The 16,985-nt window shown below is 45.3% G+C and overlaps 2 protein-coding genes across 2 annotated transcripts; both read left to right on the top strand.

The window, feature by feature from the left end:
- The first annotated feature begins 22 nt into the window (after nt 1–22).
- Nucleotides 23–2,155, top strand: tbcc (tubulin folding cofactor C). Its single transcript, XM_002934676.5, has one exon. It carries the CDS (start codon nt 38–40, stop codon nt 1,175–1,177), a length of 1,140 nt encoding a protein of 379 aa, XP_002934722.3. The 5' UTR covers nt 23–37; the 3' UTR covers nt 1,178–2,155.
- Nucleotides 2,156–7,354: 5,199 nt separating this feature from the next.
- On the top strand, nt 7,355–16,985 carry prph2 (peripherin 2 (retinal degeneration, slow)). Its single transcript, XM_002934683.5, has 3 exons — nt 7,355–8,471; nt 14,184–14,430; nt 16,518–16,985. Exons 1-3 carry the CDS (start codon nt 7,891–7,893, stop codon nt 16,737–16,739), a joined length of 1,050 nt encoding a protein of 349 aa, XP_002934729.1. The 5' UTR covers nt 7,355–7,890; the 3' UTR covers nt 16,740–16,985.

Below are 16,985 nucleotides of genomic sequence, written 5' to 3'. Positions count from 1 at the left end.
CCTCTCCGATTGGCTTCCGGGTTCTGTCGCATAGTTGATGACGTTGACCAATAATCACAGAGAGGGGCGGTACTTTTACGCCTGGTTTTACCTCATGACGCAAACATCAGCCGACTGCGAGGTACCGGCTCCCAGAAGGCAGTGCGCCGCAGACAGCGCCATGGAGCCGGAGATGCAGCCGGAGTTAGAGGGAGAGTCGCTGGCCCAGCGGGGGCGCCTCCCTGAGCGGTTACAGAGGCGGGACGAGGAGCGGCAGCGGGAGGCGGACAGGAAGCGGCAGGAGAAGGAGGGCCGCGCTGTGCTGGAGGAGAGGAGCGCCCATTTTATCGCCTCTTTCGGCTCTGACAGGGCGGGGATCGAGGAGCTGTTGGGCAGCGAGGAGTCGGGGGCCCTGGGGGAGGCTGCGGCTCGGTTGCAGCGATTGCAGAAGCTTCTGAATGACAGCCTCATGTTCCTCCCGCCCTATGATATCCGCCAGGCCCAGGACTCACTGGCCCGAATGCAGGGGGCTCTGGGGGCCAAACGCCAAGCTCTGCAGCCCCGGGGCAAGTTTGCCTTCAAATCCCGCAGGAAAGAGGCGGCCCCTGCAAGTAATACCACCCCTGCGGGGAATCCCACCCCTGCAAGTAATCCCACCCCTGCGGAACCTCAGGCCAAACCCAAAGCGGCGGAGCCCCAGGCCCTGTGTGGGCTGCGCGGACTCTCAGGCCAGGCCCTGTGTATGGAGGCAGCTGAGATCCAGAGGAGAGATGTTGCGCTGAGCCAATTGCAAGACTGCACCGTCACCCTGAGGGGCTCCCCCGCCACCCTGCATATCCGGGGCCTGCGGGGCTGTAAGGTGCTGTGTGGCCCCGTCTGCACCTCGGTGTTTGTGGACGACTGTCGCGACTGCCTGTTTGCCTTTCCCTGCCAACAACTGCGCACTCACAGCACCGAGCGCTGTCGCTTCTACATTCACGTCACCAGCAGGGCCATCATCGAGGACTGCGCCCAACTGCACTTTGCCCCCTTCACCTGGTCCTACGAGGGGATCCTGGGCGACTACGAGGCGTCCGGCCTAGACAGGGCCAATAATAATTGGAACCAAGTAGATGATTTCAACTGGCTGGCCAGGGATGTCCCATCTCCAAACTGGGGTGTCCTTCCAGAGGAGGAAAGAGTCACCGACTGGGCCTGATGCTCTGGGGACATTGGGCGGCCAAGGAGGATTGGCACAAGTTCAGGTGGAAGCTGGACATTGCTTGGAAGACCCAAGAGGAAAGGATAAAGCATGAGCGCTACATTGCCTAAAGGGATTTATATTGGAACTCGCATTCCTGGCTTCTAAACAGTTGGAGCCTTTTGCCTCAACCCTTATTTGCTGGCCGTACAGACATGGTGCGGGCCTACAGGTGTTTGGGCAGAGTGACCGGCCATTGGTATCCAGTAGAGGGGACTTGCCTGTGTAAATAGATGTTATACGTCAACTGGAGCATCGGCGCTAAGGGGAGCAGAGGTCCCAACTGGAGCTGATGTCTCCGTATACAGACTGTGTAAGTCTATGTATCAGTGGGCAGTACATCTTCTAGAAGTGGAGTCACTGTTTCTAACGCTCTCTTGTTTGTGGCTGTGAATGGGCCCTGCACATAAGGCCGAGTAATTCATCAGGCTGCCAGCTGCACTAACCAGAGCTTGACTTTGCTTTTAATTTTGTTTTTTAATGGCTGATGTATGTAAAGGTGATCACTGGAGCCATTGGCCACAAATGCATGGAACATCTTGGGGTGGAGTTTTATTGTCCTACGTTCAACAGACAAAATACTGTGCCTTAACCATTCGGCTTGGCCCAGCTCCACCCACAATGTAACCGAGAGGGAAGATTCCATTTTACTCCGTGAGTCTGTAGTGTCTGTGCCGCTGGGAGGAGGAAGATCTAGAAGACGGGCTGCGTCTCCATGAGAAGATCGGGGCTCCTTGCCATAAAGCCTTTGCGCATTGCTGGGAGAAATAACCGCACATCTGGCGCCTCCAAGTTTTTAACAAAGAGATTTCTATAGAAATATAATTTATCTTTATGCTTTCCCTAATTATATTACATGTTAATTACCCCTGTGTATGAATGATCTGCCATTAAATTGTACTGTATTCTAGTTGGGACTCCAGCACTTCTATCTAACCAGGGGTTTGTTTTCAGATTGTCTGTGTGTAGCAATGGGGCCCGAGAGGCACACATGATATAAGGTTACCATACGCCTTGTTTGGCAGAGTCACACAATGTGCAGATCTGTCTAGTTTGGCCTCCCATGTACTGTTGTAAACTGAGCTATTTTATTAAATATCATACTGTGAGCCTACAGAGACCCATTGGGTGAGGAATATGTGAGCAAATGTCCTCAGCCAATGATTCTCAAACCTGGATGACTTTGGCCAGATGTCATTAGAGTTTGGCAGCCCCCATACATGGCCAATTAACTGCCAACTCTATCTGGAGGGGTCGATACATCAGCTTTTATCGGCCTGTGAGTGGCCACCTTAGGTTTACTCTGGGAAGATTATCTGTCTTCTGCTGGAGAGAGGCGGCCATATCCCAGCTTTGCAACACTGTAGCTAATTGTGGCCCATGCCATGCTGATAGGCTGTCGCTCAGCTGCCCATACTGCACATTTGCAGTGACACAGTGGCTTTTCTGCTACTTTAATTTATGGTGTGTGGTTCCTCTACTTGTGCTTAACTGTCGACTTTCAGTCAATTCAATGTGGGGGGTCCAAGGCTGAGGCACCCCGGCAGCTGGGGAACAGACCCTAAACTGACAGGATAGTTAGTTCTCTGTTGAGGCAAAGTCTGGGCTGTAATGGACCTGTGTTGTTTTTGTTCATTACAGTAATCATGTACATTACAGAGACCCCTCATACCCCCAGCTACTCACTCCTCTGGGACAGTCGCCTCACACAAGCATTTCATTGATGGCTGAAGCTCCACACACAGTGCTTGATTCATAGCAGGTAATGGAAAGATCCCTGTGAGGATTAGTAATGGGAGCAAACTAGCCGTGTAGCTTGTTATTGGCCCTGGGTTGGGTAGAACCATCTTTCCAGGTGCCGCTGCTCCACATGGGGGAACAAATGTGCAGTTATTAAGAATAGTTTGTGATGTATAAAAGCCAAACATATACTGACCCTGATTTTATGTCCCTAAACTTTGTTTTGCCGCAGTCCTATTCAGCAGTGGGTTTTTCCCCCCAGATTTAACACTTTCCTGGAATTTCCTCAGTTTTGAGGCTGTCACCTTGTATGAGGATCCATACAAACATCTGACTAGGTTTCTATTGTTGCATTAGTTTTGGCCAATGACCTGGATAATCCAAACCGCAGGACGTGAAGAGCCACATCACATGCTTTTTCATCAGGGCCAATAACCTTCGCTCTACCAGGATTGCAGGATTATCAGTCTAACCAGCCCTGTGACTGGCCAAACGTGCCCAGACAGTCGGGCAGTATGATGAAGTTTGACCAGATCTTGGCATGTGTGGCCATCTTAATGAAATAAAAGTTGCCTACCAACCTCAGTATCCTGCTAGGGACGGACAGTTGCTGGATGTGATACAGTGACGAGTAAAGGTGGTCATGCACGTGCCGTCGGCCAATGACCAGCCTCATATTAATAAGAGTTGAGCCCTCTTCTAGGCTGCGGGTGTGCCTAGGGATCTAGTATGATCAGGGGCCCATCTAGCTTTTAATAATATTTCTCTTTCTTTCTACACATCTGAGTGCACACACACCTTACTTACCTTCTGCCCGGGGCACCCAACCAGTGCCAAGCAGTGCAAGTAAAACGAAATATTTAAATACTTGGGGAGAAAGTGAAATAATATCTTACAAAAGCTAGATGGGCCCCTGATCACACTAGACCCCTAGGCTATAGCTTAGGTTACCCTGTGCGTTACTCTGCCCTGCTGATACACTCCCACAGGGCCACCATCAGAAATCATTGGGTCCTGTACAAGTCATGTGTCTGAGCCCCCGCCCCCCCTGAACACAGGTATGCTGTACCAATATTTTGGCCACACCCCTTATATGTACTAATGTGACGGTAAAAGAACAGGTAGGTGGGCTTTGCAATGATAAAGAGGTTGAACTTGATGGATGTGGGGGGGGGGGTGATACAAGCTCACAAAGCATTATACTGAAAAGCAGGGGTAATAGAGGGAATACCCTGCAACTGCTGGGGTGGGAAAGAACTACACAATGTCCAATTTGCCCCCAGTGTGATTAAACCCTTCCACAATCGGGGCCAGAACTATGGGGGAGGCAGAAGAGGCACGTGGCTAGGGCGCACCCTCTCCCTCCACTCCCCTAGTCAGAGCCCTAGTTGCCACTTGTCAGCGCCCCACAAACACACACACAGTGACACTGTGGGGGGAAGGGGAGTGCACACTAATGTGTGTTGTAAAAATGCTGAGGTGAATGAGCGCTGGCTAGTACATGAAAGCCCTCATGGACAGAAGTTCTTTGTAGATCCACCGCAAAGGAACAAATGGGTTAATGCATTTTTTTGCTATGGGTCAAATTGCCTTCTGCCTAAGTTCACTGGTTCCCAGTAATGCAGTGAGTACAAACCAATAGGGGTGAATGGGCTGCCAGAGGAATAAAAGGATAATAAAAACATCACATCTTAGTATTAAATGCCTGCAGCTAAATTCCCTTATACTCCCAGCAGGGGGCGCACCCTGAACAAAGATTCGTGTATAATTAAGCTTCTTAGCCTATTGCTGGTGGAGAGTAAATACCCTTCAACGGGATAAAGTGCAATGGGGTGTGTTTTGTGTAGAGGAAAATGACGATAATAGCTTAATGAGATTGTGTTTCAAATACCTAATTGCTGCTTTATGTTGGTGGCTGCACGCTATCAGTAAATGCTCATTTCTCCTTTTAAGATAAATGAATTTGAGGAATACTGGGTCTGTACTGGAGGGACTTCCACGGTCCTAACTAACGCCTTAGGTCTAATATATCACTGATAGATATATTTATATATTAGAGATGTTGCTCCTAATTAACTTCTTAGGCCTGATATATATCTAAACGATATATTACTATATTTTATCTAATAATAATCTACCTTTACCTGTAGGGAGAATTAGTGGTTTTAATAGAAGTCACAAACAAAGATTGGCCCCTGACACCTCCTGGGCCCCCCAGGGGCAGAATGGAGTTGGGAGGAGCTGGTGGGCGTGGCACTGTGTCAGGTTCAGAGCTGGAGGTGAATAAGGACAACAGTGTGGCCCCAGGTGCAACATGGGATATCACTAGGCAGATTCCCCAAGTTGTCTCGTTAACCTATTTAGTCGCCAGTTACTGCGCACCCATCTGCCAGCCGTAGTATGTCCGCTCTACGCACGGTCAGGGGCTTAACTCAGTTTACAAGGCTTATGGATGTCCTGAGCAAAGGCTTTTACTGCTTTAACCCCTCATCCCCTGTAAGGGCAGATTGTAGGAATAAGCACCTGCAAGAGAAACTGCCTCCGTTTCTATGGTTACTCTTGGACAAATGCCATGGCTCCCTGCTACTCTGGACACACGGTTTATGTCTTTAAAAGTGTCCAAACTGGGTGACCTCCTTGGGTCCATCACGTGTCACACTGGTGACAGAAGCACTTTATGGCAGTGATGTTCAACTGGTGCCCCATGTCTGTGGGGGTGCTGAGAGTTTATAACAAAAATGTTGAAATCACTGTTTATTTACATCATGCCCATTTTCCTTTGTAGTACAGGTATGGGACCCGTTATCCAGAATGCTCTGGGACCAAGGGTATTCCGGATAAGGGGTCTTTCCGTAATTTGGATCTCCAATAGGGCTGTTCTGCCCCCAATAAGGGGTAATTATATCTTAGTTGGGATCAAGTACAGGTACTGTTTTATTATTACAGAGAAAAGGGAATCATTTAACCATTAAATAAACCCAATAGGGCTGTTCTGCCCCCAATAAGGGGTAATTATATCTTAGTTGGGATCAAGTACAGGTACTGTTTTATTATTACAGAGAAAAGGGAATCATTTAACCATGAAATAAACCCAATAGGGCTGTTCTGCCCCCAATAAGGGGTAATTATATCTTAGTTGGGATCAAGTACAGCTACTGTTTTATTATTACAGAGAAAAGGGAATCATTTAACCATGAAATAAACCCAATAGGGCTGTTCTGCCCCAATAAGGGGTAATTATATCTTAGTTGGGATCAAGTACAGGTACTGTTTTATTATTACAGAGAAAAAGGAAACCATTTTTAAAAATGTGATTATTTGATTAAGATGGAGTCTATGGGAGATGGCCTTTCCGTAATTCGGAACTTTCTGGATAAGAGATCCCATACCAGCCGTTGTAGGAAAGTTCATTCATAGTAACATTATATGTATCCCCTTAATAGCCTGGAATTTAAAAATCAATGTAAATTGCAAAAGTGCTTAGAGTAGCACTTTCATCAATTTTACATTCACTTACTTGAAAGGTTTACTTAATGTTCGGGACTAAGGATATTCTGGATAAGGGGTCTCTCCGTAATTTGGATCTCCATACCTTAAGTCTACTAAAAAATTAATAAAATATTAAATAAACCCAATAGGGCTGTTCTGCCCCAATAAGGGGTAATTATATCTTAGTTGGGATCAAGTACAGGTACTGTTTTATTATTACAGAGAAAAGGGAATCATTTAACCATTAAATAAACCCAATAGGGCTGTTCTGCCCCAATAAGGGGTAATTATATCTTAGTTGGGATCAAGTACAGGTACTGTTTTATTATTACAGAGAAAAGGGAATCATTTAACCATGAAATAAACCCAATAGGACTGTTCTGCCCCAATAAGGGGTAACAGTACAGGAACTGTTTTATTATTACACAGAAAAAGAAAATACATTTAAAAATTCTGTATTATTTGATTAAAATGGAGTCTATGGGAGATGGGCTTTATGTAATTTGGAGCTTTCTGGATAACAGGTTTCTGGATAATGGATCCCATACCTGTACCATCTTATCTTCCTGCCAGGTACATTCTCTTGGCATGGGCATTAATGCCAACCTATTGCAACCAATAAAATGATTGTATTATGAGGTAGTGGGCATCCAGTAATCCCCCAGGAGCTAAAAGTATCTAAGAAACATTACAATACAAATCATAATATGCCCTTTGTACTTCTATCTATGTTGTTCTCCCCAAAGAGCCTATCTGATGCTGGGTCCCTGGATAAATGCCCTTTTTCCCTGCCCTTGGGCAGTCACTGAGCTTGGGGACTTATATCTACAGTTAGTATTAGTGTTTGTATATATAGTTTATGTATGTGAGTGTATAGATAGGTAAGTATAGGGTGTGGGTGCTGGGTTTACTTGGATGGGTTGAACTTGATGGACTCTGGTCTTTTTTCAACCCTATGTAACTCTGTAACTATGTTCTGAACCCTCTTGCGGAACTCATTTCTCCATTATCCCCTCATTCCGTGCCTCCTGGTGTGTGAAAGGAGAAATCCACTAACCAGTAAAAGGAGGATTATACCTGGTGCTTATGTAGTGGCCAGAGCTTCTCCCAAATGGGATGAAGGAGATTAGAGGTATTAGGATGACGTCTTGCGAATGTCAGTTTAACCACCTGAAACACTGAGTCTCTCCCTTCTTTGGTGGAACGGGGCCCCCAGAAGTAGGTGTAGGTGTTGTCTCTGCCGATTTCCCTTTCGTGATTGTGCTATTAATATCCTCCCCTTCGGTGACTCCAGGATTCCTCTTGCCCCACGTAGGGTCTCCAGTATGGAACAACGTCACCTCTTGCCTCCATTATTCGAGGACTGACTGCTAATCTCCGACAGATCTTAATACGGAAATATTGATATATCTGCTGTTTCTGCATCCCACCCATTTGCCACCATGGCCCTAATGAAAACGAAATTTAACCTAAAGAGGAGAGTGAAACTAGCCCAAGGGCTATGGCTGATGAACTGGTGCTGCGTCTTGGCAGGCATTGCCCTCTTCAGCATGGGGATATTCCTGAAAATCGAGCTGAGGAAGCGCAGTGAGATAATGGACAACGAAGAGAGCCATTTTGTACCCAATTCCTTGATACTGATGGGCGCCCTGGCCTGTGCCCTCAATGCGTTTGCAGGGAAAATCTGCTACGATTCCCTGGATCCCAACAAGTTTGCCAAGTGGAAGCCCATGCTGAAACCTTATCTGACCGTCTGTCTCCTCTTCAACGTCTTCATCTTCTTCACTGGCGTGGTCTGCTTCTTGGCCAGGGGCTCCTTGGACAGCACCTTGGCCCACGGCTTAAAGAATGGTATGCGCTACTATAAGGATACTGACACCCCCGGCCGGTGCTTTATGAAGAAGACCATTGACTTGCTGCAGATCGAGTTCAAGTGCTGTGGAAACAAAGGCTTCAGAGACTGGTTTGAGCTCCAGTGGGTCAGCAACCGCTATCTGGACTTCAGCTCCAAGGAAGTGAAAGAGTGAGTATGTGGAGGAGGCTGTAGTAGTGGCTTAGTAACCTGTTAGTAACTCACAACTGGGAGACCAAGAATGGAAACATACTGTAATAATGATACACACAGTAGGGATTGTTAACCTTACTCTAAAGAACTACAAACCCTTAGCACCCCCGTCCTCAAGTGAGCTGGTGAGGGGATTCCTAAGGTTGTCACTCCTACAGCAGAGGAACAGGTCCCTGTCCCACAGAGCTTACAGTCTTAATGAGGAATGGGACATAGGAAGGGGTAGGGTGCAGTTCTATAAGATTTATCACTATAGGGTGCTGTGGATATGTGGTAGCTCCATGCCCAGCTCTAATTGGTCTGGAAGACCAGAACATATAGTAGTGGTTTCTATATTATATATATCAGACATTACCACTTATAGTTAGCAGGTAACATTTATCCTATGCCTGATCTGTCAGCTCTTGTTAAACTACAAGTTCCAGGCCTCTCCTATAGGGAGTTGGTGGGAGGCAGGGGTAGTTCAGCAGCACCTAGTGGGCTATTGGACCTCTCTGTAAAGTACGGGATTAACTCCCGAGCCTGCCCTGGTGTCCCGGTTGCCCACTTACCTTCTCGTTAGCCTCCTAATCTCTCATCATGGCCCACCCTGTAGTTTTTGCCTTGATTGGCTATGGGTTTGTTATAGCCCCACCCACACTGAAAGTCTGTGACTCACACAGATATCCCTTGGATAAAATATGAGAAGCTGGGGGTCTTTACTCCAGTGAAACCCACCTCGCTACTGTATTAGCCCTGATAAGGAACCCCCATGTCTTTTGTACTATTTAAGATTATACATTTGGGACAAGCTTTTGGCTTTAAGAAAACTAATTTTATATATTTTATATATTTTTTTAATTATTTGTTTCTTAAAAAACACTGATTTGAATCACATCGTTCATAGTTTTTTGCCTGTAATTGTATCTTTGGGAATATCATTTTTTAGTAGGAGTGGCCCTTGGGCAGACGCTGGGGGGGGACTCTGTTATGCTTTGAGCTAATGTCCCACTTGGATATTACTGGCCGCTATGCAAGTAAAGGTATTCGTCCCACACGGAACAGAAATGTCAGCGGATCTTCATGGTGTAGCGTAACTACAAGTATCCCACAAGCCTTTGTGGTCGAGGCCTCTCTGCTCTAGAATAATGTTATTAATTTGACCATTTGGGCAGTTTTGTATTTCACAGATTCTCTTCCTATTGACTATTACAGGTACAGGTATAGGGTAGGTTATACGGAAACCCATTATCTATCAAGCTCTGAATTACAAGAAGGCCACCTCCTATACAGCTCATTATAAACAAATAATGTTCATTTTTACAAATAATTCCCTTTTTTCTGTAATAAGATTACAATAACTTGTAACTAAGCTGTGTGAATCCATATTGGTGGCAAAACAATCCTATTGGGTGTATTTAGTGTTCCGGAAATCCCCAGGTTCCAAACATAATAGATCCTGTACCTGTACCACTAAGCAAGGTTGGACGGGGCCTGCGGGACACCGGGATAAAACCCAGTGGGCTCTGCCGACCCAGACCCGATCCGCCCCTCCTGCCCTCCCTCCCCCAACTGCAGCAAAGGATAAGGTATGCATGCAGTGGGGGGAAGGGTATTGGGCAGGTGAGTGGGCAGTCAGGGGCCCCTGGGGTCCGACCCTGGCACTTAGCATTGCTGCCTTTCATCACTTGGGACCTAGCTGGGCCACTATCTGCAAGGGGCTTGTATGCTCTCCCTATGTCTGCGTGGGGTTCCCCACACCCCTAAACATACAGGCAGCTTTACTGGCTCCTAGCCTCCTGATCATCTGACCCTAGTGTGTGGGTGAATATGATTGGGACTTCAATTGTGAGCTATACATTGCCAGTCACTCATATCAACAATCCATCTTTACCCCCCCCGTCTCCTCTTTCTGTGGTTCTGCCCCAGGAGTTACACTCCCTCCCTGAGTCCTAGGGTTGCTGTTGTGTTTTACATTAGCCTTACATTAGCCTTACATTAGCCTTACACTAGCCTTACATTAGCCTTGCATTAGCCTTACATTAGCCTTACACTAGCCTTACACTAGCCTTGCATTAGCCTTGCATTAGCCTTACATTAGCCTTACACTAGCCTTACACTAGCCTTACATTAGCCTTACACTAGCCTTACACTAGCCTTACACTAGCCTTACACTAGCCTTGCATTAGCCTTGCATTAGCCTTACACTAGCCTTACATTAGCCTTACACTAGCCTTACACTAGCCTTACACTAGCCTTACATTAGCCTTACACTAGCCTTACATTAGCCTTACACTAGCCTTGCACTAGCCTTGCACTAGCCTTGCATTAGCCTTACACTAGCCTTGCATTAGCCTTGCATTAGCCTTACACTAGCCTTGCATTAGCCTTGCATTAGCCTTGCACTAGCCTTACATTAGCCTTACACTAGCCTTACACTAGCCTTACATTAGCCTTACATTAGCCTTACATTAGCCTTACACTAGCCTTACACTAGCCTTACACTAGCCTTGCATTAGCCTTGCATTAGCCTTGCATTAGCCTTGCACTAGCCTTACATTAGCCTTACACTAGCCTTACATTAGCCTTACACTAGCCTTACACTAGCCTTACATTAGCCTTACACTAGCCTTACATTAGCCTTACACTAGCCTTGCACTAGCCTTGCATTAGCCTTACATTAGCCTTACACTAGCCTTACATTAGCCTTACACTAGCCTTACACTAGCCTTACACTAGCCTTGCATTAGCCTTGCATTAGCCTTACACTAGCCTTACATTAGCCTTACACTAGCCTTACACTAGCCTTACATTAGCCTTACACTAGCCTTACATTAGCCTTACACTAGCCTTACATTAGCCTTACACTAGCCTTACATTAGCCTTACACTAGCCTTGCACTAGCCTTACATTAGCCTTGCATTAGCCTTACACTAGCCTTACATTAGCCTTACACTAGCCTTACACTAGCCTTACATTAGCCTTGCATTAGCCTTACACTAGCCTTACACTAGCCTTACACTAGCCTTACACTAGCCTTAGCCTTACATTAGCCTTAGCCTTACATTAGCCTTACACTAGCCTTAGCCTTACATTAGCCTTACATTAGCCTTACACTAGCCTTGCATTAGAGTTGCATTAGCCTTACACTAGCCTTACACTAGCCTTACATTACCCTTACACTAGCCTTACACTAGCCTTACATTAGCCTTACACTAGCCTTACACTAGCCTTACATTACCCTTACACTAGCCTTACATTAGCCTTACATTAGCCTTACACTAGCCTTACATTAGCCTTACACTAGCCTTACACTAGCCTTACACTAGCTTTACACTAGCCTTACACTAGCCTTACACTAGCCTTACATTAGCCTTACACTAGCCTTACACTAGCCTTACACTAGCCTTACACTAGCCTTACATTAGCCTTGCATTAGCCTTACACTAGCCTTACACTAGCCTTAGCCTTACATTAGCCTTACATTAGCATTACACTAGCCTTGCATTAGAGTTGCATTAGCCTTACACTAGCCTTACATTACCCTTACACTAGCCTTACATTAGCCTTACACTAGCCTTACATTAGCCTTACATTACCCTTACACTAGCCTTACATTAGCCTTACATTAGCCTTACACTAGCCTTACATTAGCCTTACACTAGCCTTACACTAGCTTTACATTAGCCTTACACTAGCCTTACACTAGCCTTACACTAGCTTTACATTAGCCTTACACTAGCCTTACACTAGCCTTACATTAGCCTTACACTAGCCTTACATTAGCCTTACATTACCCTTACACTAGCCTTACATTAGCCTTACATTAGCCTTACACTAGCCTTACATTAGCCTTACACTAGCTTTACATTAGCCTTACACTAGCCTTACATTAGCCTTACACTAGCCTTACACTAGCCTTACATTAGCCTTACACTAGCCTTACATTAGCCTTACACTAGCCTTACATTAGCCTTACACTAGCCTTGCATTAGCCTTGCATTAGCCTTACACTAGCCTTACACTAGCCTTAGCCTTACACTAGCCTTACACTAGCCTTACATTAGCCTTACACTAGCCTTACATTAGCCTTACACTAGCCTTACATTAGCCTTACACTAGCCTTACACTAGCCTTACATTAGCCTTACACTAGCCTTACACTAGCCTTACACTAGCCTTACATTAGCCTTACACTAGCCTTACACTAGCCTTACATTAGCCTTACACTAGCCTTACATTAGCCTTACACTAGCCTTACACTAGCCTTACACTAGCCTTACATTAGCCTTACACTAGCCTTGCATTAGCCTTACACTAGCCTTACATTAGCCTTACATTAGCCTTACATTAGCCTTACACTAGCCTTCCATTAGCCTTACACTAGCCTTACACTAGCCTTACACTAGCCTTACATTAGCCTTACACTAGCCTTACATTAGCCTTACATTAGCCTTACATTAGCCTTACACTAGCCTTACACTAGCCTTCCATTAGCCTTACACTAGCCTTACACTAGCCTTACACTAGCCTTACACTAGCCTTACATTAGCCTTACACTAGCCTTACATTAGCCTTACACTAGACTTACACTAGCCATACACTAGCCTTACACTATCCTTACATTAGCCTTACACTAGCCTTACACTAGCCTTACATTAGCCTTACACTAGCCTTACACTAGCATTACACTAGCCTTACATTAGCCTTACACTAGCCTTACACTAGCCTTACACTAGCCTTACACTAGCCTTACACTAGCATTACACTAGCCTTACATTAGCCTTACACTAGCCTTACACTAGCCTTACACTAGCCTTACACTAGCCTTACACTAGCCTTACATTAGCCTTACACTAGCCTTACACTAGGAAGCCAGCATTCTCACAAACTGCTGCACAGAATCCAAATTAAAAAATACATTTTTTGTACAACAAACCTCATTCAAATAATAATTACTTGTATATTTTATAGTTTCCAGGTTTTTATCATTTAATTATAATCTCGATTTTAACCTTTTAATTTAAACAAAAAAAAAAGAACCGGCAGGGGAGGGTTGGCCGACGTTAGCCAATGGGCCGGTATTTAGGAAGTGCTGTGTAGGCAGGAGAGGGGCTGGGGGGGGGGGGGGGATATAAATAGCTGCTGATCAGATCATTCTTATCCCTGTTTGAGGATTGGTCTCCACTAATCCCGGAGAAAAGACAAAAGTCCCACAATGCACCGTGATAAAGAGATGTCTTTGCATGGGAGGCAGCAAGCTGTGGGATTTCATTAACCCTTCTTGTGCCAGCAGGGCAGCCATTGCACTGACCCCTTTCATATACTGTGAAAATATTATTCCCCCCCCCCAACAGCAAATATGTTTCAAAGGAATTTGAATCCGAATTCATTGCTTTCAAGTGCTACAACAATGCGGATAAATTGCAAATATTGTTTGTAATGTTGACTAATGCTTTAAAATAAAGGGGCTCATTAAATAAGATTTATCAAATGGAAATCTTACATAATATCAACTGGGCAAATCCTTATTCCCTGCTTGCAGCGGGAGTCAGGGAGTAATGATTCCATAGGGTGTTAATGCTGCCACTGAGCTCTAACACCCCATAGAGCAGAATGGTAGCAGTCAGACACATTCTACCCAACTGATTCCTCCATCTTCCCATTTATTTTCTGCTTTCTTTCTGTGCAGTCGCATTAAGAGCAATGTAGACGGCAAGTATTTGATCGACGGGGTTCCCTTCAGCTGCTGCAACCCCAGCTCCCCCCGGCCCTGCATCCAGCTGCAAGTGACAAACAACTCAGCTCATTACAGTTACGATCACCAGACGGAGGAGTTGAACCTGTGGACCCGAGGCTGCAAGGAGGCTCTGCTGACCTACTACACCAGTATGATGAGCTCCATGGGAGGAATGGTGATGCTGGTCTGGATCCTGGAGGTAAATGGAAATCTGTTTGGAACTTTACTTCTTCCACAAGCTCTGGTTGTAGCACATCTTCTTGTATTGGAAACATCTAAACAAGTTGCCTAATCTTCTTCTATAGGCCAAAAATAGGTTTCCCCTATAGCAGGGATCCCCAACCTTTCTTACTCATGGGCCACAGTCAGTTGTAAAAAGGAGAGCAACACAAGCACCATAAAAGTTCATGGAGGAGCCAAATAAGGGCTGTGATTGGCTATTAGGCAGCCTCTATGCACCCTATCAGCTTACAGGGGCTTTATTTGGTAAGAAATCTTGTTTTTATTCAACCAAAACTTGCCCCCAAGTCAGGAATTCAAAAATAACTCCCTGGTTTGGGGGCGCTGAGAGCAACATCCAAGGGGTTGGGGAGCAACATGTTGCCCCTGAGCCACTGGTTGGGGATCACTGCTCTATAGGTAGTCTCCTCCTCCTCCAGGCTCGTCTAATGTTCTCCAGTGGTTCTGAATAGCTGTCTGAAAATGCAGGGACTGCTGTGAGTTGGACATCACTGAAAGTTTCTGAGCTTAGTGTATACATAGGAGAGGGCAATTCTAACCCCTCAATAGCTTCAATTCCAAACAATAAACAGAATTCATTTTTATCCAGCAGGCCATGTAGTTGCAGGCCATGTAGTTGCAGGCCATGTAGTTGCAGGCCATGTGTATTGCAGGCCATGTGTATTGCAGGCCATGTAGTTGCAGGCCATGTAGTTGCAGGCCATGTGTATTGCAGGCCATGTGTATTGCAGGCCATGTGTATTGCAGGCCATGTGTATTGCAGGCCATGTAGTTGCAGGCCATGTAGTTGCAGGCCATGTGTATTGCAGGCCATGTGTATTGCAGGCCAGGTGTATTGCAGGCCATGTAGTTGCAGGCCATGTAGTTGCAGGCCATGTGTATTGCAGGCCATGTGTATTGCAGGCCATGTAGTTGCAGGCCATGTAGTTGCAGGCCATGTGTATTGCAGGCCATGTAGTTGCAGGCCATGTAGTTGCAGGCCATGTGTATTGCAGGCCATGTAGTTGCAGTCCATCATGTAGAAATTTATAGGATAATGTAACACCTTAGTTGGAACCATAAGGAGATATTCAGTCATCATAGAGCCACAGCCATTTTAACTAGTAGGGCAAATATATCGTTTGGTCATTTCCCTGTAAATTATATCCTTATAAACGGTGCTTAGTGATGTCCTCAGTTATAATCGGAGCTTAGTGGTGTAATTTCTGTCACATGACTCACTGAAACTTGTATATTATAATAAACGTACCCCCTGTTGTAAAATATGAGGATATTAGAAGTCACCTTTGGCCTTGTGCTTTTATATGGTCATGGAACTCCTTGGTGACTTATAATATCCCTATATGTTACAATAGGGGGCACTTTATTCACTATATATTATAAGGAACTCCTCTGTGACTTATAATATCCCTATATGTTACAATAGGGGGCACTTTATTCACTATATATTATAAGGAACTCCTCGGGACTTATAATATCCCTATATTTTACAATAGGGGGTACTTTATTCACTATATATTATAAGGAACTCCTCGGGGACTTATAATATCCCTATATGTTACAATAGGGGGCACTTTATTCACTATATATTATAAGGAACTCCTTGGTGACTTATAATATCCCTATATGTTACAATAGGGGGTACATTATTCACTATATTATTCCATGAACATTATACAGATTTTATACTTAATAATCTAAGGATACTAGAAGTCACGGAGAGAACACCATTATAATATAAAGGCAACAGACAGAGGTCTCTTATAAACTTAACAGAACTGCAACCAGGTATTGGGGGTGGGACATTAGTTTTCATAATAAAGGTTTCTGTAATTTATGTCATACAAATGACCTCACTAATCATAACTAATGACATCACTTAGCATCATTCAGGGGAAAGACATCCCATTATATAATATTGTTGCCCTACCCATCCCATGATGGGTTTTTAGTCCGACCACGTTTGGGTGGTCACAGGTTGGACCTGGAAACGGTTTGGCATGATCTTTTCACTTACTAACAAGCTTCCTGGTATCTCATCTGCAGATGGTTGTTATGATTGGCCTGAGGTTTCTGCACACGTGTTTGGAGAGCATTGCCAACCCTGAAGATCCCGAGTGTGAGAGTGAAGGTTGGATACTGGAGAAAAGCCTAAAGGACACAATCAAATCCTCCTGGGAATTGGTGAAGAGTATGGGTAAGCTGAACAAGGTGGAGACCGCTGGTGGTGAGGGAGACAAAGAAGCAGGAGTAGCGACTGTCAGCTGAACGGACTGTCAGCCGGACTAAGTGGGACTTTTATTAAATAACCATCTCAATGTAAATATTCTCACTGCAAGCAAAGCCAAGTGGGCCGTCAAGCCCCCCTGCACGTGTCTATCCATCAGGCTTCTCTCTACAGCACAAGTGCAATGCCTCCGGCCAATAGGAGTGCTTCCCACCTTGTATCCACAGCACCTCATATAGAGTCCAACACTGAGCAATAGCTTTATACAATAAATACACTAATATTTA

The sequence above is a fragment of the Xenopus tropicalis genome, chromosome 5 (genome assembly GCF_000004195.4).
Source record: "Xenopus tropicalis strain Nigerian chromosome 5, UCB_Xtro_10.0, whole genome shotgun sequence".
Classification (NCBI taxonomy): Eukaryota; Metazoa; Chordata; class Amphibia; order Anura; family Pipidae; genus Xenopus; species Xenopus tropicalis.
This window is presented reverse-complemented; position numbering and strand designations above follow the sequence as displayed.

Bases quoted from the DNA above. Each gene is read 5' to 3' on its own strand.
- tbcc (XM_002934676.5), top strand. From the start codon at position 38: ATGACGTTGACCAATAATCACAGAGAGGGGCGGTACTTTTACGCCTGG.
- prph2 (XM_002934683.5), top strand. From the start codon at position 7,891: ATGGCCCTAATGAAAACGAAATTTAACCTAAAGAGGAGAGTGAAACTA. The intron at 8,472-14,183 runs GTGAGTATGTGG...CTTTCTGTGCAG, and splicing joins AGCTCCAAGGAAGTGAAAGA to TCGCATTAAGAGCAATGTAG. The intron at 14,431-16,517 runs GTAAATGGAAAT...TCTCATCTGCAG, and splicing joins TGCTGGTCTGGATCCTGGAG to ATGGTTGTTATGATTGGCCT.